The sequence below is a fragment of the Pseudophryne corroboree genome, chromosome 2 (assembly GCF_028390025.1).
Source record: "Pseudophryne corroboree isolate aPseCor3 chromosome 2, aPseCor3.hap2, whole genome shotgun sequence".
In the NCBI taxonomy this organism is placed as follows: Eukaryota; Metazoa; Chordata; class Amphibia; order Anura; family Myobatrachidae; genus Pseudophryne; species Pseudophryne corroboree.
Genome location: NC_086445.1, coordinates 157,088,887 through 157,112,177, shown reverse-complemented (window position 1 = coordinate 157,112,177; position 23,291 = coordinate 157,088,887). Strand labels below are relative to the sequence as shown.

The window sequence follows — 23,291 nt, the reverse complement described above, 5'->3', positions numbered from 1 at the left end:
ACCCAGAACTTCAAGAAATGATATCAGAGCACCCATGGCCTCTACCGCTCAGACAGGATCTGCTGCAGCAGGGGCCCTGTCTGTTCCAAGACTTACCGCGGCTGCGTTTGACGGCATGGCGGTTGAATTCCGGATCCTAAAGGAAAAGGGCATTCCGGAGGAAGTCATTCCTACGCTAATAAAAGCCAGGAAAGAAGTAACCGCAAACCATTATCACCGTATTTGGCGAAAATATGTTGCGTGGTGTTAGGCCAGGAAGGCCCCTACAGAGGAATTTCAGCTGGGTCGTTTTCTGCACTTCCTACAGTCGGGAGTGACTATGGGCCTTAAATTGGGTTCCATTAAGGTCCAGATTTCGGCTCTGTCGATTTTCTTCCAGAAAGAACTGGCTTCACTGCCTGAAGTTCAGACTTTTGTAAAGGTAGTGCTACATATTCAGCCCCCTTTTGTGCCTCCTGTGGCACCGTGGGATCTCAACGTGGTGTTGAGTTTCCTGAAATCACATTGGTTTGAGCCACTTAAAACTGTGGATCTGAAATATCTCACGTGGAAAGTGGTCATGTTATTGGCCTTGGCTTCGGCCAGGCGGGTGTCAGAATTGGCGGCTTTGTCATGTAAAAGCCCTTATCTGATTTTCCATATGGATAGGGCAGAATTGAGGACTCGTCCCCACTTTCTCCCTAAGGTGGTATCAGCTTTTCACTTGAACCAACCTATTGTAGTGCCTGCGGCTACTAGGGACTTGGAAGATTCCAAGTTACTGGACGTAGTCAGGGCCTTGAAAATTTATGTTTCCAGGACGGCTGGAGTCAGGAAAACCGACTCGCTTTTTATCCTGTATGCACCCAACAAAATAGGTGCTCCTGCTTCTAAGCAGACTATTGCTCGCTGGATTTGTAGCACAATTCAGCTGGCGCATTCTGCGGCTGGATTGCCGCATCCTAAATCAGTAAAAGCCCATTCCACAAGGAAGGTGGGCTCATCTTGGGCGGCTGCCCGAGGGGTCTTGGCTTTACAACTTTGCCGAGCTGCAACTTGGTCAGGGGCAAACACGTTTGCAAAATTCTACAAATTTGATACCCTGGCTGAGGAGGACCTTGAGTTCTCTCATTCGGTGCTGCAGAGTCATCCGCACTCTCCCGCCTGTTTGGGAGCTTTGGTATAATCCCCATGGTCCTTACAGAGATCCCAGCATCCACTTGGACGTCAGAGAAAATAAGATTTTACTCACCGGTAAATCTATTTCTCGTAGTCCGTAGTGGATGCTGGGCGCCCATCCCAAGTGCGGATTGTCTGCAATACTTGTATATAGTTATTGCCTAACTAAAGGGTTATTGTTGAGCCATCTGTTGAGAGGCTCAGTTATATTTCATACTGTTAACTGGGTATAGTATCACGAGTTATACGGTGTGATTGGTGTGGCTGGTATGAGTCTTACCCGGGATTCAAAATCCTTCCTTATTGTGTCAGCTCTTCCGGGCACAGTATCCTAACTGAGGACTGGAGGAGGGGCATAGAGGGAGGAGCCAGTGCACACCAGATAGTACCTAATCTTTCTTTTAGAGTGCACAGTCTCCTGCGGAGCCCGTCTATTCCCCCTGGTCCTTACGGAGTTCTCAGCATCCACTACGGACTACGAGAAATAGATTTACCGGTGAGTAAAATCTTATTTTCTGAGGAAATCACCCCAAAATACTGCGCATTACTCATTGCATGCACAGAAGATATGTAGAACAATGGCACTCTGCCAGAGCCAGGGCTAGCTTGAGGCATGTTCGACCAGTGCGGCTGAACACGGGTGCCACACTTAGTGCGTGCTGATTTTCTGCTGCCATATTCCCTCCAGAGGTCCCACGGGGCCCGCCACCCCACAAAATCTATCCCTAGAGGAATGCTGCGCGTGCGGTGGACATCATGCAGCATACTGACATCACAGCAGGGACTGTAGGAAATTATAGTTTTTAAATAGTTGCTTGCTGTACATCAGATTCGTCACAGCAAGATTACAGGGGCATGACCACTTTCACCAGTACCACCGAAGTCAGGGACAGGCCCGGGACTCCAGTCCCAACAGTCTGCCCCTGATGGCAGCCCCGCTAACGCTATTCTCAGGAACCTCAAAGTCCTTAGAGAAAAATAAAATAAAAACAAAGGAATAATTTGTGTGGATACTGCCTAAAGAATTACTGATATTGATGAAGGATTGTGACTACGGGGGAGATGTACTAAGCAGTGAAAAGAGTGAAGAATTGAGCCAGTGGAGAAGTTGCCCATGGCAACTAATCAGCATTGAAGTAACATAATTTGCATACTATAAAATTATACAGGGCAGCTGACTGGTTGCCATGGGCTACTTCTCCGCTGGCTCACTTCTCCACTCTTTTCACTGCTTAGTACATCTCCCTCTAAATCTTCCACTTTCACCCGTAAACATTTTCAGGTGCATCTGTAAACACACAAGCCTTGGCTCAGACTGAAATACGCTACAAAGGGTAAGTAGACGCACTTGTGCACACACAGGACCAATGCCAGTCTGCACTCTCTGCAGTGTGTAAATGGCTTTTTATATCTTTAATTGCTATGAAACATAACTCTGAACTAATGCATGCAGATTAATATCCTATTAACAAACCAATCACAAGTAATATGAGAAACGGAAGATTCACCTGGTACCACAACACAGCGACGGTGGCTTCTGTGCCAAAAAGGTATATATATTCCAACAATTTCATGACAATCTACTATAATCAGGGCAGAGGGGGGCCTGGCCTCATTCCCTGCAGCTGTTGTGGGTGTGGCCATGCCCCCATATGCCTGGCCACACTTTCTTCAACAATTGGTGTCTGAATTAGCTTATGATGGTTCTGTTCCTTCTACAATATATGTGAATGTATTTGTTTTTTTGTAAACCTTTATAAAAGTAAAGGGCCCTACACACTCGGCGACCCGCCGTCGAGCTGCCCGATACGGCCGTCGGACGACTCGGCGGCACGAGGGGTGGGGAGTAAAGTTTCTTCACTCCCACCGTCACCCGGCTCCATTGCCATACATGCTAATATGGACGAGATTGTCCATATTGGCCTGCAGGTATGAACGAGCCGGCACCAACGATGAACGAGCGCAGGGCCGCGCATCGTTCATCGTTGGTGCATACACACTGAACGATATGAACGAGTTCTCGTTGATTAATGAACGAGAACGTTCATATCGTTCAGTAAAATCTTTAAGTGTTTAGGGCCTATAAGCTGCATTTTGGATTAAGGTTAAGTACAAATTCCGTGTACACTCATTTCTTATCAGAACATAGCACAAACGTTTTAAATAGGTTTTGAAATAAACTTGTATGTGCTTACAGAAGGGCCACAAATAGCAGAGATATTTACAGTTCACCCCCCCCCCCCCCACTGTACTTGATCATGTTAACTTACTAGTAATAGGAGAGTGATTGTTACTCCTCCTGCTGACAGCGTGAAGTTTCATCACGTTTATAGAGAAGAAGCTTATTCAGACCCTGTAGCTTATCATTGTACTCCAATCAGCAAAACTAGGATGTATTCCTGGCTGACACAATACACATACTGTACAGTATATTACTCTAGGGCAGAGGTTCTCAAACGCGGTTCAAGGCACCCCTACGCTCCAGGATTTAGTTATATCCATGGCTCAGCACAGATGGCTAAAGCAAATTGACTAAGGTGCTAATTAAGTCACCTGTGGCCCAGCGTGAATAAACGTAAAACCTGGACCGTTGGGGTGCCTTGAGGGCTGCGTTTGAGAACCTCTTCTCTAGAGATTTCTAACTCAAAATATGGGATCCCACAACAATTATGGCGAGTATTAATAATATTTGACACTTATTTTAGTGCCCACATACTGTATGTAAAGCAAATAATAAGCATCACATTACATAAGCAGATGATCAATCTTTTTTGTGTGTGTGTGTGTGTTAATATCATGTTCTCCAGTTATCAAGATGATGGTGAACACTGGTATTCATTTTTTTGTTTGCTTCCTTATGAACAAATGTAAAATATTAAATTCAGCATATGTCCCCAACACAATCAGCACAGAATCAGGACAAAACAAGCCACACCTACAATCTATCCAATCCCCATCTGATCCTGCGCAAAGAGAATGCTTTGAATAACCGCCCACTTTGGAAAAAAGCCCCACGACTAGTCTTGGCCCTATTGGACACTTTGAAAGTGTGATCAGCAGATAGGTTAGAATTAACTTTCGTGCATAACAATTTTTGTACCATAAGGCAACGAAAAAATAATGAAAATTTAAAGTATACATTTTTAAAAGAATCAATTGAGGGATAAAATATGTTTCCGTATTAGTTAAACGTTTGGTCCTGGAGCAATAGGGCTCAGGGGCAGATGTATTAAGCCTGGAGAAGTGATAAAGCAGTGATAAGTGGAAGGTGATAACGCACCAGCCAATCATTACAGTTTGAAAAATGACAGTTAGGAGCTGATTGGCTGGTGTGTTATCACCTTACACTTATCACTGCTTTATCACTTCTCCAGGCTTAATACATCTGCCACTCAGTTATTAATGTTCAAAGAGAAGAAACACAGTACAGATGAGTTGATATTTTATCACCGCACATGTCTACTCGTGAATTTTGTGATATGGATTATGTTAATGAGTATTGGTGGAGAATGCTCATACAGAGCCAAAACATTAAAGCACTGATTTTAAAACTCCATAAAAGAAGTTTCTATTCCTATATGTGAAGCTGATAAATGGGTATTTGAAAATAATTAATATCTATACATTTATTTATTACCATGCTTGCCTACTCTTCAGGAATTTCAGGGAGGTCTGCCAGATTTCTGGAAGTGTAAGCCAGCCTCCCATAGAAGTGGGTGGATTGGGGGTTCAGTGATGTGCTTAGCGGTATTGTAAGTTGGGGGCAGGGCTGTGATGACGTGCATCCCTGTGCCGCCGCCAAGCCCCCACACCTCCCATCTGGGCTTCCCTCTCTGGCATCCCACAGATGGCTCAGGTAAAATCGTTGGCATGTAAACATACTGATCACATGTAGAACTACCCGATGATGCATCTCTCACAGGACACATACAGTAATTTGTTGCATGTATATACTGAGAGCAAGTTCGTTTATATGCTAATTGAAATGTTTTTTATTTATTAGTGTCTTTTTTAAAGCGTAACAGGTAAACAAGTAATAGCACAAATGAGATAAAACTAGGTTACTTTGGCATACATTGCTGCTAAAAATGCAGTTTATTTAGTAATATAAGGCCATTACAGGGTTATATAAAACATTTAATTTATGTAAACAAATTGGAGCGTTTGCAGTAAAGGGAAGAAACCCAGCGGAGCTTCTCTGCTTATGGAATGGTATGCTTGGCCCGACGGAATCCATGCACACGCGTTTGGTATGATTACCGTACCAGTGGTTGCCAGAGGAACCTTACATTGCATGCAACAAAGCCCAAAGGATATTACTTTCTGCTTAGTGCTAAGAATACATTGAAACTTTAGAATACTATTTGCTCTTTTCAACCTTTCAGTTCCAAGTACGCTGCTCCTGCAGCAATATAAATTACTAACTAAATAATGAGGTCTTTTCTTATTTATTTTTAAGCTGCCTTGTGGAAAATGGTTTTGTCAATGTATCTTTTTCTCAGCTGTAGTACATATACATTCTATTCCAGTAACTCCATATTTTATAACTGGTCAAATATAAACTCAGTCACATGGATTAGGAAATAATGTACATCCTGTACTACAGTCAGCGAATGACACCAGCTTTCAGGGAACTACAGTCTTTAGATTGGAAGTTTATTGTTAGTGACAGGACCTAAAGCCAGATACACACCACAGATATAAGAGGAACAATCCACTTTTTTTATCTGACAGCTGAAACAATCCTGTGGACATCTGATTTCCTGCACACACACTACACAATTATCCTTCCTATGTGAATGATAAATGTCACGAGTTGCCGTTTATATGAACTTTAGGCCTGATTCCAATATGTACGGTATTGTACAGCTGCAGGGAAGCGCTGTGCAATACTGTACAACTAATATTCTACTGCCGTAGTAGGCGTCTGTAGGAAAAAGACATCTCCTGCCAGCGTCTGCAATCCAAGTGCTGCGCCTGAAAACACAGCATCAAATCACTATCGCTCTCAGCCCTCAGCCAACTGCATAAGCCGCAGTTTACTCAGATCGGCCATCAGAACTCCTCTGCTGGGTCCAGTAAGTCTACATCCAGCAAAGCAGACTCTGAACTCGGAAGGCTTACAAAATGGGGGCTCCCTCTCCCTCTTAAATATGGTAACATATCAGAGTCAGCTGAGCATTCACAAACAGCCAATCACAGTGGCAGCATTGTTTGCTTTTTGTATCCACAGCCATAGCAGGGCGATAGTGAGCCCTGGGCTGGCCCCGCCCCCTGTACATGTGACATCCCTACGAGGGGGCCAGGCGGCCGCTTCTCTGGTTTATTTGTCGGCTGTAGATGCACCTTACAAGCCAAATACAGGTGCCATCAGGGGCGGATTGGGATGAAAAACCAACCCAGGAAATTTATGAAAGCAGCCCTAATGAGGGCGGGGTCTGTTGTGGGGGAGGATTCTGTTGAGGGGGCGGGATTTCTTTTCATAGGGTCTGATTCTGAGTTGTGCACAGCTGCAGCCTTCCTTACATCTTTTGTCGCAATCGCATTTGTGACTTTATGCTAATAACGCTATAACGTCCTTCACTGGTGTACATCTGTGCAGCCGAAGGACAGAGATGCCCACTTTCAGTGCTTACAGATGCTGCAATCATGCTTTGTGTGTCTTTAGACGCCACCATCGGTTGCACCATTGTAACTTTAACCAGCCCTATGGTAGGTGCAGATCATCCTTCTAAGTATGGCCATTAATTTGAGCAATCCAATGTTTCTATACGTAACCACTTTCAGAAACACGCCCATACTACGTTATATCTGTGTCTGATTAGCCAACTTCCTGTAACCACACAGGAATGCCCAACACATTTCTAGTACACTTCTTGGTGTGTGCGTCTGACTCTGTACTGCAACTCTGTAAAAACACCATTGCGGTCCATGCATGCGTGGTACAACTCAGATGCAAGCGCAGATGAAAAACATTGCACAAGAAAAAAATAAACACATTGGACCCCCACAGAAAACAAACACACACAATGGGCCACACAAAAAGTATTAAACAAATTGGCCCCCACAGGGAAAATAGAAATAAATGTATAATATAGCTTTTGGTATTACAATTTGTTTTAAATTTCCACTGCTGTTTGAAATGCTCAGTGACTCCAAGAGGTTTTATAATTCTTGGCTGTAACATCTATATATTCATTTATTTATTAACAATTATGTAGTGCTAGCATTTTCTATTCTTTCAAAGTCAGGCAGGGGCGGATTGGGAACTGAAAGTGATCCTGAAAAAATAGGTAGAAGTGGCCTCACATGGGTAGCACCAGAGGTATACTGTTTAACTGTGGTGGCAGCACCACCCCTCACATGTCAACAAACAAAATAAGCTCCATGTGCACTTCGGCCCACCGGGAATCTTCCTGGTGCGCTCTATGGGCAATCCGCCTCTGGGAGCCTCGGAGTAGTGATGGTGCCACTTGCTCTACCCTAGACTGCTTACACACACCTAGTTAACAGCCCTGTTAGAAATGGCAGAATTAAGCAAATCGGCATGGATGTGTATTAGTGCCCCTACTGTTCTGGGCATGAGCAATGAAAATTCAAGATCCACAATGCAAACTGGTGTAGCAATCACTCCGCATCAGACCCTAAAATGACAACTACATTCCATATATTACATCTAACAGAGTAAAGTGATGATATGAAAAAAGAAAATATGAACAGTTTGTTGGGGCTCAGTACTTTCTCAGGTCTGCCCTGAGAGTAACAAGGTTACGGGACATATCTGTAACACTGTACATTAACTTCAAGGTCACTGCACCTGTGAAACATTATGTGGGCTACGTACTCAGTTTTATTATTCACTGCTATCGGAGCGGCAGAATATGTCTATTGTGTTGTAGGGAAATTGGCAATGTCTCACACAGACAGAGACAGAGGATGAGCAGAGCAGGAGAAATGCAGGGGTAGTGCACATTATCAGAAAGTAAATTGTGAAGGCTTAATCCAGCGTATTCATTCTAAACTAACACAGTCTTGTAGCCAACTGAATGCCATTTGTTTTACTTGACTCCACAACTCATGTAACAAACGTTAATTCAAATCTGTCCGAAAACTGTCCTTGGGTTTCCCAGCTTAGCAAAGTTTGCCAACATTTCTGTGTACAGTTCATTTTTTTCTTGGCAGACTTCCCCGTATTGAAAAAGGCTGTGACAGCTTGGATAAAAATGTTAATGGGACTTGTTTCGCTTTCTTGCATCCGCTCCCTCAACTATTTCCTTTTTCCTAATCTCGTAAGGCGCTACTCATACAGGTTTTATGTTTAAAAGGAAACATAATATCCACAGGATCAATAGGGGAAGACAAGAAGGATACTATTCTCTTAATTCCAATATTGAGGTATTTGGCTCCTTGCATCATTATAGGTCAATGGAGCAGCGCAGAGGGGTAATAACTTTTCAGATGGGTGTAAGTCAGCGGGTCGTGCTGTATGATGTCTCTCATCCTGATGACAGCTCTTCCCATTTGGAGTCGAAGCCCTTACACTGCAGTGTTATATACAGTATATTACTAACTTAGTAAGTGCTGGGGTAAGCAAGATCTTGAACTGCACAAAACATGCAGAACATGGTATATGTGAAAACGAAATACTGGAAGGCCAATAGAAGCTAAGCAGGAAAGATATTAGAGCTCTTGGGGTAGAATACTTGCCTACTCTCCTGGAAGATGCGGGAGGCTCCCAATTTTTAGGCAGTCTCCCCGCACACCCCCTCAGGAGTGGAAGGATCTCCCACATCTGCCCACTAGTGAAATCACCATGGATAAGTTAATACCGGGAATCGCGCATCCGTACTGAGGAAGCGGGGGCCAAAATGGCACAAGTCATTTAACAGTCTGCTCCCTTACCAACTTAATTAAAAAACATTTTTTTATACATTTAACATACCCTATCCCTGACATACATGCCACATTTCTGCTAGTTACTAGTGAAATAACAGACCTCTTAAATGGAATCACACCTATAATGGGTAGAGGATGTGCAGTGCACACAGGCTCGTGGGTCAAGCTGGGCTCACACTGTACACCTTGCACCATTACCTTGCAGTTGCCATGCACTTTTTCCGGTGATTTTGTGCACATGTAGTAGACTTCAGCACAGTGCCAGCGCAATCCCCTATAGGCGTGAAGGGGGAGGGTGGAGATCGCACACAGGCCCCCTCCTCTGGTAAAATGTCCTTGGCTGATCCAAATTATGTTCTACATTTTATTATTCCTATCCTATCTTTGCACTCCCCTTTCTTTTGAAGTCCCTGTCAATTAGTAAGTGATGGATAGCTACGTGTTCTCCAGGTCAGAAATTTGCTCACAGCTGCTATAAGCCCTATTAAGAGTTGTTTGTCTATAATAATGGCCATACACTGAAAACAGGGAAGTAAACATTGATCTATGCATTGCGAAGAACTACATATAATTGTGCTATGTTAGTGTCCATGCCACAGTTCTGCTCGAATGAGCTGTACAAGTTATTTTGTCATTGAGTAATGAGTCCTCCCTGGAAACCATCTCCTCCTCCGTAGCACTCACTCTGCTCTTGGTTTCAGTAATGTGCTGACTATATAGGACTCACTTAGTGGGAGTCAGGCTGGTATAACGTAATGAAAAAATAATTGAGGTATTCCTGAAAGCAAGTCAGTTCACACGTCATCTGTATGTGTAGAGGTCTGATTGATTTCAGAACCAGAGATATGGATAAATGTTATGACTACATTAAACATATGTATAATAGAAACATAGAAACATAGAATTTGATGGCAGATAAGAACCACTTGGCCCATCTAGTCTGCCCCTTTTTTTATCCTTTAGGTAATCTCAACCCATAGACATACATACCTGGAGATCACATAATCTCTACTTTCCATATATAGCAAGAAGGCATAAATACATTAGACAGCAACCATGCAAAAGACAAATGCTTTATCTGATGTACTTTGTATCATGATCATATGCTGTAAGTTCCATCATGAATGAGAAAACAAAGACACTAATGTGAGATCCTTAGTCTCAACTTTTTTGTATCAAGTACCCGCAGACATTATAAACGTTTCCAAGTGTGTGAAAATGTATTAGTCGTATGTGCCTACTTTTCCAAATTCCCCTTTAGGATACCCAAGAGGTCCAACAAGCAAGTACAGGGCTTGTCATGAAAAGACTCATCATGGCCCAGGGGTGTGTGATGATGCAATCCCACATGAAACACGTCAAGACCTCACCATGCCCATTTCAGCACAGATATGGGTGGGATCAAGGAAGGTGGCCTCCCCTCACAGGTGTCTCAAGAAAGTCCCTGAAAGTCTGGAGTCTTCTGGACATTCGGGAGAGTAGGCATGGATGTTACTAATCTTAAACGTACCTGCCACCTCATGGAGCCATGCTACAGATGTGGCCATGTTCATCTTTGCTGCAATGCGGCATGCTGCATGGCGTGCTGGGCTGCAACTGTTCGCAGCCCGTGATCGCTCCATTAATTCCATTATTGGAGCGATCGCCTGCTGGGAATAGTCACAGCCCGGCAGGCAATGCAGCATGCCGAGATGTTGCAACGCAGCAAAGATGAACATCCCTACATCTGTATATAACTTTATCAGGAATTAGTGATATCACAAGGGGTGATTTATTGTACACACTTAACAAGAATCTCTATAAGTCATTAAATCAAAGCATGGAGGCACAGTGATTAGCATTGCTGTCTCACAGCACTGAGGTCATGGGTTTGATTACAAGCACTGTCCTGTATGTGTGGAGTTTGTATGTTCTCCCGTGTTTGCATGGGTTTACTCTGGTTTCATTCGAGATTCCAAAAACAAGTTATTTGGCTTCTGAGAAAAAATGAACCCTAGTGTCTCCATGTGATGGGAACTATACATTGAAAATGCCACCGGGGCTGGGACTAATGTAAAGGACAAAATAATCACTGTATAAAAAACTCTTAAAAAGACAAAAAATAAATGTATGCAAGCTACTACAAAGCTCTAGGATTATATAAAGACAGCTCTTACCATCATCTTTGTCAGGCAGAATCACAATCTGAGTTGAGGGAAATTCGGAGCCAAGCCGCCCGCCCATAGGCATGCTTAATGTGACATTGAAAGTCTCGGCTTCCTCATACAAGGAATCGTCTATTATAACCACACGGCACATTTTCTCTATCTCGCCCTTATCAAACCTCAGAACGCTGTTGTGCTCCTCGGGCCTGGATATGTAATCAGAGTAAGATAAGACGGATGTTGGGACGGTTCCAGTAGCTGTACCTGTAAAACAGATAATTGGAATGCATTTTACACTTCCAAGTTGTCATATTCTGATGTGTCTGGGAGGCAAACACTCAACAACAAAACACACTTTTACACACAGACAGAATTTCTTATCTTGCAGTTCATATAAAAGTAGTTTTATGAAAGTCTAGTAAAAGTATATTAAACTACATGATATAAATTAGTGATGGTAGTCTCTTATACTCATATGTCACTAACAGACCAAGGGGTCTATGTACGTAACCTTGGAAAGAGATAAAGTACCAGCCAATAAGCTCCTAAATGCCATGTTAAGGGCTGTGGGGCAGATTTATTAAGCTCGGTGAAGTGATAAAGTGGAAGGTGATAAAGTACCAGCCAATCAGATCCTAACTGACATGTCACAGGCTGGGTTTGAAAAATGACAGTTAGGAGCTGACTGGCTGGTGCTTTATTACCTTCCACTTTATCACTTCACCAAGCTTAATAAATCTGCCCCTGTGTTTGAAAAAATGACAGTTAGGAGTGGATTGGCTTAGCCTTAGTAAATAGACCCTTTAGGGGCAGATGTATTAAGCCTGGAGAAGTGATAAAGTGGAAGGTGATAACGCACCAGCCAGTCAGCTCCTAACTGTCATTTTTCAAACCCAGCCTGTAACTTGACAGTTATGAGCTGATTGGCTGGTGCGTTATCACCTTCCACTTTATCACTTCTCCAGGCTTAATACATCTGCCCCTTAGTGTGGAGAGGCTGTAGGCACTTTATAAACATTGAATGCACAGCTGCGATTACATAATGTATGTAGCAGACTTGTGAAATTATGTTAATGACACAGCCGGAGTCTTGCGCACAGAGACGCCCACAAACGGGGTCTCATATGCGCTGCTCACATACAGAAGCAGAAAAAACAGTCCCACCATCGAACCTCTGAACAACCCTACGCTGTCTCAGTCTCACCTAAGAAGCCAGTGAATTTGCAGTGAGTGACTAGGGAATATCCAGAAAACGGTCCTGACACGCCTGCATTTTTCGAGCCACCCGTTACCTCCCCCAAATGCTGACTACCTATTACTCACTTTGTGAATAAATATTCTGTGCGTGCGCCATCGCTAATCCATAACTGCACATGTGCATTACAGATTTGGCATGTGCACAGTAGCAAAACATGGCTCCACTGCGTGCACCTATGAATCAGGTATGTCATATGTGGTCGCAATGCAGCTCTTGTTTTCAAAATGTTTTCATACTGCGCATGCGTCTCAGCCATGGTGAGCAAGCGCAGTGAGTAAACTGTGATTGCGGTCGCACCGAGGAATTAGTAGCAAAGTGAGTGACAGGAAGACAGCGTCTGGGGGTGGTAACGGGGAGTGGCTGGGCAAACGGAGGCGTGTCATGACCTTTCAGACAGCGTTTTCTGGGCGTGCATAAATTACCAATTGCCATCTTACTACTGGAGAGCCCTCTGCGTCCCAGGAAAGCAGCTCAGCCTGCACATCTACAGAGGCACTCAAGACTCTCCCACATGTTCTGATGTATGACAATGGTACAGATGTATCAGCAGTTGTAATTCGTTGGACAGAAATGATGTGACAGCAGTGGGCGGCCCTATGCTCAAGTTAGCTTCTGCCTATAATAGTATATAACTGCAACTGCCTACAGCAAAATATCGCAACGGCAGCAGCAAGAACAACCACATCTGCATCATTCCCATTTCCCTATGATTGTAAGCTTGTGAGCAGAGCCTTCCTACCTCTATGTCTGTCTGTCTTGCCCAATTTGTTTTATTATTGTTGCTATAATTGTAAAGCGCAATGGAATATGCTGCGCTATATAAGAAACTATTAAATAAATAAATAATTCCCATTATGTCAGTGATTCAGTGATCCCCAAACCATTGGAGTCCTATGGATTAGGTTTGTATAATGGTACTCAGTTTCATGCCTCAGTCTTTCTCCATGCTGTATGTGCTCCAGGTTACAATCCAGTGGAGTATCTATAATGGGTGTACATTGGCCCATGGGTAAAGGAGGCTCCGTACATTACCTCCCCAATCAGGTGAACAGCTGGTGCTTCTACATGGCCCCTGTTCACTATCTCACAGTTTGAGCTTGGATTTGATGTCCTGACATTCACACCATTTGCAAAGCACATTTAATGATTGCTAAGTTTGCCACTTAGAAACAACTAAATATATATTTTGGGTACAGCCCAGCCCCCAGTGTATAAATATTGCATGCTCATTCTACATTTGGCAGATGTCCAAGCATGTTGGTATTGTAAGTACAGAATCAGAGATGGAGACATGACTCACATACCAATGTTGGGGATCCCATTCCCATCCATTTACTTACAGCTATCCCATTCATACTAAATATAAACTACGTTTTGTATAACATACTGTATATCTGGCCAGCACAATATGCTATGGGTTAATATGCAGGAATAGAATATATCCTTTATATCCCATGGTAAACGTTCAATTATATCATTACCTGTGGATGATACTGTATATGGGCTAATGCACAATCAACTATTAATTATAAATTATATAGATATTATGAGTCACCAAAGATTTTTGTGGCGCTATGGAAGAGAAGAATCCCGGCCTGAGTGCTTTTATTATTTCTTATAATACACAAGTTTACAACAGAACTCACCAATTCTAAAGTACCAGCCACAACAGAACTCACCAATTATAAAGTACCAGCCAATCAGATCCTAACTGTCAACCTATAACATGGCAGTTAGGAGCTGGTGGGCTGGGACTTTGGGGATCATTCCGAGTTGATCGCTAGCTGCTTTCGTTCACTGCGCAGCGATCAGGCACAAAATCGGCACTTCTGCACATGCGTATGCGGCGCAATGCGCACGCGCGTCGTACTATTACAACGAACGATGTAGTTTCACACAAGGTCTAGCGAAGCTTTTCAGTCGCACTGCTGGCCGCAGAGTGATTGACAGGAAGATGGCGTTTCTGGGTGTCAACTGGCCGTTTTCAGGGAGTGTTCGAAAAAACGCAGGCGTGCCAGGAAAAACACAGGCGTAGCTGGGCGAACGCAGGGCGTGTTCATGATGTAAAAAAAGGAACTGAATAGTCTGAAGTGATCGCAAGCGCTGAGTAGGTCTGAAGCTACTCTGAAACTGCACAAAATTATTTTGTAGCTGCTCTGCGATCCTTTCGTTCGCACTTCTGCTAAGCTAAAATACACTCCCAGTGGGAGGCGGCATAGTGTTTGCACGGCTGCTAAAAACTGCTAGCGAGCGAACAACTCGGAATGACCCCCTTTATCTCCGTCTACTTTATCTCCCTCCAAAGCTTAGTAAATAGACCCCACAGTCTGTAAATTGACAGTTATGAACTAAGAGGTTGGTACTTTATCTCTCACCACTTTCTCTCTCTGCAAGCTTTAATACATATGCCTCTAAATCACTAATCTATTATATTTTTAGAATGAGATGATTTATTAAGCCATAATTTATAATCAGACAGTTATGACACATATCTACCAATACTTTAGTAACTCTATTACAAGTAATGCCTGTACTAGACGAATAACAGCCTATGCTAATACACAGGATGGGTCAAAACAACATGCAGTTTTATGTATTATATAATCACACTCACAACTGCTTCTTTTATATAATCACAAGGACACTGATATATTTAGAAGTGACACTGTCCTAGGCAATGTGAGTAGCTATACATTAGTGACCCTGCACCACATATACTCATGCCATATATCAGCTACAGATAGACAAGATTCACGTGAAACCTCCAAATTATGGTGCCTGAAAGGGGCAATGCCTGTTGGAAAAGGAGTGTGGGCACTTAGAAATGAAGACTTATTACTAAACTTGTTACCAGCCTGTCAAAATGACGGAACAACATAACAGTAATGTCAGAGTAGGCGGCTGTGCACGTCTGAATGGAGCAAAACTTGAGGCTTTGGCGTGCAAAACACTTGGATTCCCCTCATAGAGGTGAGGAGCAGTGCTAGCCTTTTATTATATAGGATTCTATGTGGTTGTTTTAATAAGCCTGTGATGTGCCATGCTTACAACTACAACTGCCATGCTTACAAGGACAGCTACATTGACGATTTTCTCTCACAGCCATAAAGGTGTGCAGGAAATTGACGGCAATGCATTGGTAACCATAATGTGCACAGCCATGGATCTTGGCAATGTACAGCGATACTTTGCTCCTAATTAAATTGACCATTATGCCCACAGTCGTATTACCCGCAGTCATTTTTCATACAGAAAAAACTGTAATTTAATGCGATTTTTGGCCAATGGTCAATCATAGCCCGTTTTTTCCTTGTGGAAAATGACCCCTATTAGCGTAAAAATGCCTGTGGACCTATGTGTTTTTGCGCCAGCTATCACGAAAAAATGGTTACTTATAGGGGATATGGTTTCGCTTGCCTAGTTCAAACACAGGGGTTATAGAATAGTAAATTAATGCGGCTAAGTGTATACGACCCCTATTCGTGTAAAAACGCATGTGGACCTATGTGTTTTTGCGCCAGCTATCACGAAAAAATGGTTACTTATAGGGGATATGGTTTTGCTTGCCTAGTGCAAACACAGGGGTTATAGAATAGTAAATTACTGCGGCTAAATGGATACCGCCTTATGTATGATAGCCACAGCCGTGCACAGTGGTCATTAGCAGTGTACAGTACTTATTATTTTGAAATGAAATGCCAGGACACGCCTGTGATATGACATTTTTAGAAGCCAAAAATCCATCCATGCTGCCTTATAGATAACAATGTAAGTAACAGAAGGTAGTGAAGCATACTGCCACTGTCCCGTAAACTTAGGGTCATTTGGAGACTGAATTATGGGAATATAATTATAGTGAATTAAAAATTTTGGGTGAGGAAGAGGATGACTGACCAAGGAAAAGAAAACATGAGAGCTAGAACCCTTTGTGAATTTCATACATGGTGTTGTTATTACCTTGATGTGTGAAACATACAACCATCAGTTCCTGATTCACATCTCCACTTCTCCTTACTGGTATAAACAGCTCACCAATGTCTTCTTCAATTTTATAGGTCGACTGAGGTATAAACACTGTTGACTCTAGAAATAAAAAAATATATATTAAACACTTGAAATAGAAATCTGTATCTTTTATGTATTTCAGCATTTAAATTTAGAGCTAAGGCGTGAAAACTACACTGCATAAAGTGCATGTTGCTTTTATACACTGCGGAGGCGGACATTTTGTGGACTGAACCAATATTCAGCCAATGAATTCCCTGGAAGTTAATGACATCAGTGAGGTGTGAGGCACAAGTTAACAGGTCATAACATCTTGAGCAGTGTTTCTAAATCCCGATTCTCATGGAACCCCAACAGATCTACAAGAGGCATTAATTATCCCTGAGGAAAGTTTGGAAATACGCACTATTAGGGTTCCATGATTCAGACTGTGTGCCTCCTCTGCAAGCAAGCCATAGATATAAAATGAATAATGATGATATGTGTTAACAAAGTCCATAATTGTATTAAAAGAAAAATAACATATTTCTTGTTCTCTAAAGGAAAGGGTGTTACATGTAGATGACATTACATGTAGGCTATAAACTTCGGCTATGTGACTTCATGTGGTGAATTTCTTAAATATTAAAATACAACATATTTAATATCTAAAATCAAACCTTCCAACACTGAGGTTGTGCAGATGGGAGCAGGAGGCGTGGTCACATAACAGAGGGGCGAGGTTGCATCATGAGGAAGACTTGGCCACAGCCAGGGAGCGTGACGAGTAATGAACAGCTGACCTTTAACCCTCTCCAGTGGCCCTCCTATCACCTTTTAACTTGAACACGCACCAGTGGCAGGACCGTGAGGCATCCATTCACCACTCCTCTAATATGCTGAGCAGCAGTGACTAGAAATACCTCCTGAGTCCCAACTGCCTGGATCTGGATGATTCTGTCCCAATTGCGACAATGTGACAGAAGAACCCTTGAATGTAAGCTCTTAGGTGATGGCCATCTTTACCTTCTGTTCATGTCATTTGTTTGTAAATGATCCCTTTAATGTACAGCGCTGCGTAATAATAAGAATTTACTTACCGATAATTCTATTTCTCATAGTCCGTAGTGGATGCTGGGGACTCCGTAAGGACCATGGGGAATAGCGGCTCCGCAGGAGACTGGGCACATCTAAAGAAAGCTTTAGGACTATCTGGTGTGCACTGGCTCCTCCCCCTATGACCCTCCTCCAAGCCTCAGTTAGGATACTGTGCCCGGACGAGCGTACACAATAAGGAAGGATTTTGAATCCCGGGTAAGACTCATACCAGCCACACCAATCACACCGTATAACCTGTGATCTGAACCCAGTTAACAGCATGATAACAGAGGAGCCTCTGAAAGATGGCTCACAACAATAATAACCCAATTTTTGTAACAATAACTATGTACAAGTATTGCAGACAATCCGCACTTGGGATGGGCGCCCAGCATCCACTACGGACTATGAGAAATAAAATTATCGGTAAGTAAATTCTTATTTTCTCTAACGTCCTAAGTGGATGCTGGGGACTCCGTAAGGACCATGGGGATTATACCAAAGCTCCCAAACGGGCGGGAGAGTGCGGATGACTCTGCAGCACCAAATGAGAGAACTCCAGGTCCTCCTCAGCCAGGATATCAATTTTGTAGAATTTTACAAACGTATTTGCTCCTGACCAAGTAGCTGCTCGGCAAAGTTGTAAAGCCGAGACCCCTCGGGCAGCCGCCCAAGATGAGCCCACCTTACTTGTGGAGTGGGCATTTACAGATTTTTGGCTGTGGCAGGCCTGCCACAGAATGTGCAAGCTGAATTGTACTACAAATCCAACGAGCAATAGTCTGCTTAGAAGCAGGAGCACCCAGCTTGTTGGGTGCACACAGGATAAACAGCGAGTCAGATTTCCTGACTCCAGCCGTCCTGGAAACATATATTTTCAGGGCACTGACAACGTCTAGCAACTTGGAGGCCTCCAAGTCCCTAGTAGCCGCAGGCACCACCAATAGGTTGGTTCAGGTGAGACGCTGAAACCACCTTGGGGAGAAACTGAGGACGAGTCCTCAATTCCGCCCTGTCCGAATGGAAAATCAGATAAGGGCTTTTTCAGGATAAAGCCGCCAATTCTGACACGCGCCTGGCCCAGGCCAGGGCCAACAGCATGACCACTTTCCATGTGAGATATTTTAACTCCACAGATTTAAGTGGTTCAAACCAATGTGACTTTTGGAACCCAAAACTACATTGAGATCCCAAAGTGCCACTGGAGGCACAAAAGGAGGCTGTATATGCAGTACCCCTTTTACAAACGTCTGAACTTCAGGGACTGAAGCTAGTTCTTTTTGGAAGAAAATTGACAGGGCCGAAATTTGAACCTTAATGGACCCCAATTTCAGGCCCATAGACACTCCTGTTTGCAGGAAATGTAGGAATCGACCCAGTTGAATTTCCTCCGTCGGGCCTTACTGGCCTCGCACCACGCAACATATTTTCGCCAATTGCGGTGATAATGTTTTTGCGGTTACATCCTTCCTGGCTTTGATCAGGATAGGGATGACTTCATCCGGAATGCCTTTTTTCCTTCAGGATCCGGCGTTCAACCGCCATGCCGTCAAACGCAGCCGCGGTAAGTCTTGGAACAGACAGGGTCCTTGCTGGAGCAGGTCCCTTCTTAGAGGTAGAGGCCACGGATCCTCCGTGAGCATCTCTTGAAGTTCCGGTTACCAAGTCCTTCTTGGCCAATCCGGAACCACGAATATAGTGCTTACTCCTCTCCATCTTATCAATCTCAGTACCTTGGGTATGAGAGGCAGAGGAGGGAACACATACCCTGACTGGTACACCCATGGTGTTACCAGAGCGTCTACAGCTTATTGCCTGAGGGTCCCTGGACCTGGCGCAATACCTGTCGAGTTTTTAATCATGTGGAAGACTTCTGGGTGAAGTCCCCACTCTCCCGGGTGGAGGTCGTGCTGAGGAAGTCTGCTTCCCAGTTGTCCACTCCCGGAATGAATACTGCTGACAGTGCTATCACATGATTTTCCGCCCAGCGAAGAATCCTTGCAGCTTCTGCCATTGCCCTCCTGCTTCTTGTGCCACCCTGTCTGTTTACGTGGGTGACTGCCGTGATGTTGTCCGACTGGATCAACACCGGCTGACCTTGAAGCAGAGGTCTTGCTAAGCTTAGAGCATTGTAAATGTCCCTTAGCTTCAGGATATTTATGTGAAGTGATGTCTCCAGGCTTGACCATAAGCCCTGGATATTCCTTCCCTGTGTGACTGCTCCCCAGCCTCGCAGGCTGGCATCAGTGGTCACCAGGACCCAGTCCTGAATGCCTAATCTGCGGCCCTCTAGAAGATGAGCACTCTGCAACCACCACAGGAGGGACACCCTTGTCCTTGGTGACAGGGTTATCCGCTGATGCATCTGAAGATGCGATCCGGACCATTTGTCCAGCAGGTCCCACTGGAAAGTTCTTGCGTGGAATCTGCCGAATGGGATTGCTTCGTAGGAAGCCACCATTTTACCCAGAACCCTTGTGCATTGATGCACTGAGACTTGGCTCGGTTTTAGGAGGTTCCTGACTAGCTCGGATAACTCCCTGGCTTTCTCCTCCGGGAGAAACACCTTTTTCTGGACTGTGTCCAGGATCATCCCTAGGAACAGAAGACACATCGTCGGAACCAGGTGCGATTTTGGAATATTGAGAATCCAATCGTGCTGCCGCCACACTACCTGAGATAGTGCTACACCGACCTCCAACTGTTCCCTGGATCTTACCCTTATCAGGGAATTGTCCAAGGAAGGGATAACTAAAATTCACTTCCTTCGAAGGAATATCATCATTTCGGCCATTACCTTGGTAAAGACCCGGGGTGCCGTGGACCATCCATACGGCAGCGTCTGAACTGATAGTGACAGTTCTGTACCATAAACCTGAGGTACCCTTGGTGAGAAGGGTAAATTTTGACATGAAGGTAAGCATCCTTGATGTCCCGAGACATCATGTAGTCCCCTTCTTCCAGGTTCGCAATCACTGCTCTGAGTGACTCAATCTTGAATTTGAACCTCTGTACGTAAGTGTTCAAAGATTTTAGATTTAGAATCGGTCTCACCGAGCCGTCCGGCTTCGGTACCACAACAGTGTGGAATAATACCCCGTTCCCTGTTGCAGGAGGGGTATCTTGATTATCACCTGCTGGGAATACAGCTTGTGAATGGCTTCCAAAACTGTCTCCCTGTCAGAAGGAGACATCGGTAAAGCCGACTTTAGGAAACGGCGAGGGGGAGACGTCTCGAATTCTAATTTGTACCCCTGAGATATCACCTGAAGGATCCAGGGGTCTACTTGCGAGTGAGCCCACTGCGCGCTGAAATTCATTGAGACGGGCCCCCCACCGTGCCTGATTCTGCTTGTAAAGCCCCAGCGTATACTGAGGGCTTGGCAGAGGCGGGAGAGGGTTTCTGTTCCTGGGAACTGGCTGATTTCTGCAGCCTTTTTCCTCTCCCTCTGTCACGGGGCAGAAATGAGGAACCTTTTGCCCGCTTGTCCACGAAAAGACTGCGCCTGATAATACGGCGTCTTCTCATGTTGAGAGGCGACCTGGGGTACAAACGTGGAATTCCCAGCTGTTGCCGTGGCCACCAGGTCTGAAAGACCGACCCCAAATAACTCCTCCCTTAATAAAGCAATACTTCCAAATGCCGTTTGGAATACGCATCACCTGACCACTGACGTGTCCATAACCCTCTACTGGTAGAAATGGACAACGCGCTTAGACTTGATGCCAGTCGGCAAATATTCCGCTGTGCATCACGCATATATAAAAATGCATCTTTTAAATGCTCTATAGGCAAAAATATACTGTCCCTATCTAGGGTATCAATATTTTCAGTCAGGGAATCCGACCACGCCAACCCAGCACTGCACATCCAGGCTGAGGCGATTGCTGGTCGCAGTATAACACCAGTATGTGTGTAAATACCTTTTAGGATACCCTCCTGCTTTCTATCAGCAGGATCCTTAAGGGCGGCCATCTCAGGCGAAGGTAGTGCCCTTACAAGCGTGTGAGCGCTTTATCCCCCCTAGGGGGTGTTTCCCAACGCACCCTAACCTCTGGCGGGAAAGGATATAATGCCAATAACATTTTAGAAATTATCCGTTGTTATCGGAGGAAACCCACGCATCATCACACACCTCATTTAATTTCTCAGATTCAGGAAAACTACAGGTAGTTTTTCCTCACCGAACATAATACCCCTTTTTTGGTGGTACTCGTATTATCAGAAATGTGTAAAACATTTTTCATTGCCTCAATCATGTAACGTGTGGCCCTACTGGAAGTCACATTCGTCTCTTCACCGTCGACACTGGAGTCAGTATCCGTGTCGGCGTCTATATCTGCCATCTGAGGTAACGGGCGCTTTAGAGCCCCTGACGGCCTATGAGACGTCTGGACAGGCACAAGCTGAGTAGCCGGCTGTCTCATGTCAACCACTGTCTTTTATACAGAGCTGACACTGTCACGTAATTCCTTCCAACAGTTCATCCACTCAGGTGTCGACCCCCTAGGGGGTGACATCACTATTACAGGCAATCTGCTCCGTCTCCACATAATTTTTCTCCTCATACATGTCGACACAAAAGTACCGACATACAGCACACACACAGGGAATGCTCTGATAGAGGACAGGATCCCACTAGCCCTTTGGGGAGACAGAGGGAGAGTTTGCCAGCACACACCAGAGCGCTATATATATACAGGGATAACCTTATATAAGTGTTTTTCCCCTTATAGCTGCTGTATAGTTAATACTGCGCCTAATTAGTGCCCCCCTCTCTTTTTTTAACCCTTTCTGTAGTGTAGTGACTGCAGGGGAGAGACAGGGAGCTTCCCTCCAACGGAGCTGTGAGGGAAAATGGCGCCAGTGTGCTGAGGAGATAGGCTCCGCCCCTTTTTCGCGGACTTTTCTCCTGCTTTTTTATGGATTCTGGCAGGGGTTAAATGCATCCATATAGCCCAGGAGCTATATGTGATGCATTTTTTTCCCATCCAAGGTGTTTTTATTGCGTCTCAGGGCGCCCCCCCCCAGCGCCCTGCACCCTCAGTGACCGAAGTGTGAAGTGTGCTGAAAGCAATGGCGCACAGCTGCAGTGCTGTGCGCTACCTTGTTGAAGACAGGACGTCTTCTGCCGCCGATTTTCCGGACCTCTTCTGCCTTCTGGCTCTGTAAGGGGGCCGGCGGCGCGGCTCTGGGACCCATCCAAGCTGGGCCTGTGATCGTCCCTCTGGAGCTAATGTCCAGTAGCCTAAGAAGCCCAATCCACTCTGCACGCAGGTGAGTTCGCTTCTTCTCCCCTTAGTCCCTCGATGCAGTGAGCCTGTTGCCAGCAGGTCTCACTGAAAATAAAAAACCTAATCTAAAACTTTCACTAAGAAGCTCAGGAGAGCCCCTAGTGTGCACCCTTCTCGTTCGGGCACAGAGATCTAACTGAGGCTTGGAGGAGGGTCATAGGGGGAGGAGCCAGTGCACACCAGATAGTCCTAAAGCTTTCTTTAGATGTGCCCAGTCTCCTGCGGAGCCGCTATTCCCCATGGTCCTTACGGAGTCCCCAGCATCCACTTAGGACGTTAGAGAAATGTTGGTGCTTTATGAATAAAAGATAATAATATAATACAATATACAGTATAGTGGTAGATTCCCCAAAGATGTAAAAACAAGCTTGTTACATCTTCAAATATAGGTACTTAAATTGTGACTGAAGTGACAGAATTTAGAATAGAATCTTGCTCTCTATCTCCCTACAAAGGTC

The 23,291-nt window shown here is 44.5% G+C and overlaps 1 protein-coding gene across 1 annotated transcript in view; it reads right to left on the bottom strand.

The window, feature by feature from the left end:
- FREM2 (FRAS1 related extracellular matrix 2) overlaps positions 1-23,291 on the bottom strand; it is a 285,338-nt gene that overhangs the window by 106,905 nt on the left and 155,142 nt on the right. Inside the window, exons 5-6 of the mRNA XM_063951860.1 lie at positions 16,414-16,539; positions 11,211-11,462 (exon numbers count right to left, since the gene is read on the bottom strand). Coding sequence (XP_063807930.1) covers positions 11,211-11,462; positions 16,414-16,539 — 378 coding nt within the window. The remainder of the gene's footprint in view (positions 1-11,210; positions 11,463-16,413; positions 16,540-23,291) is intronic.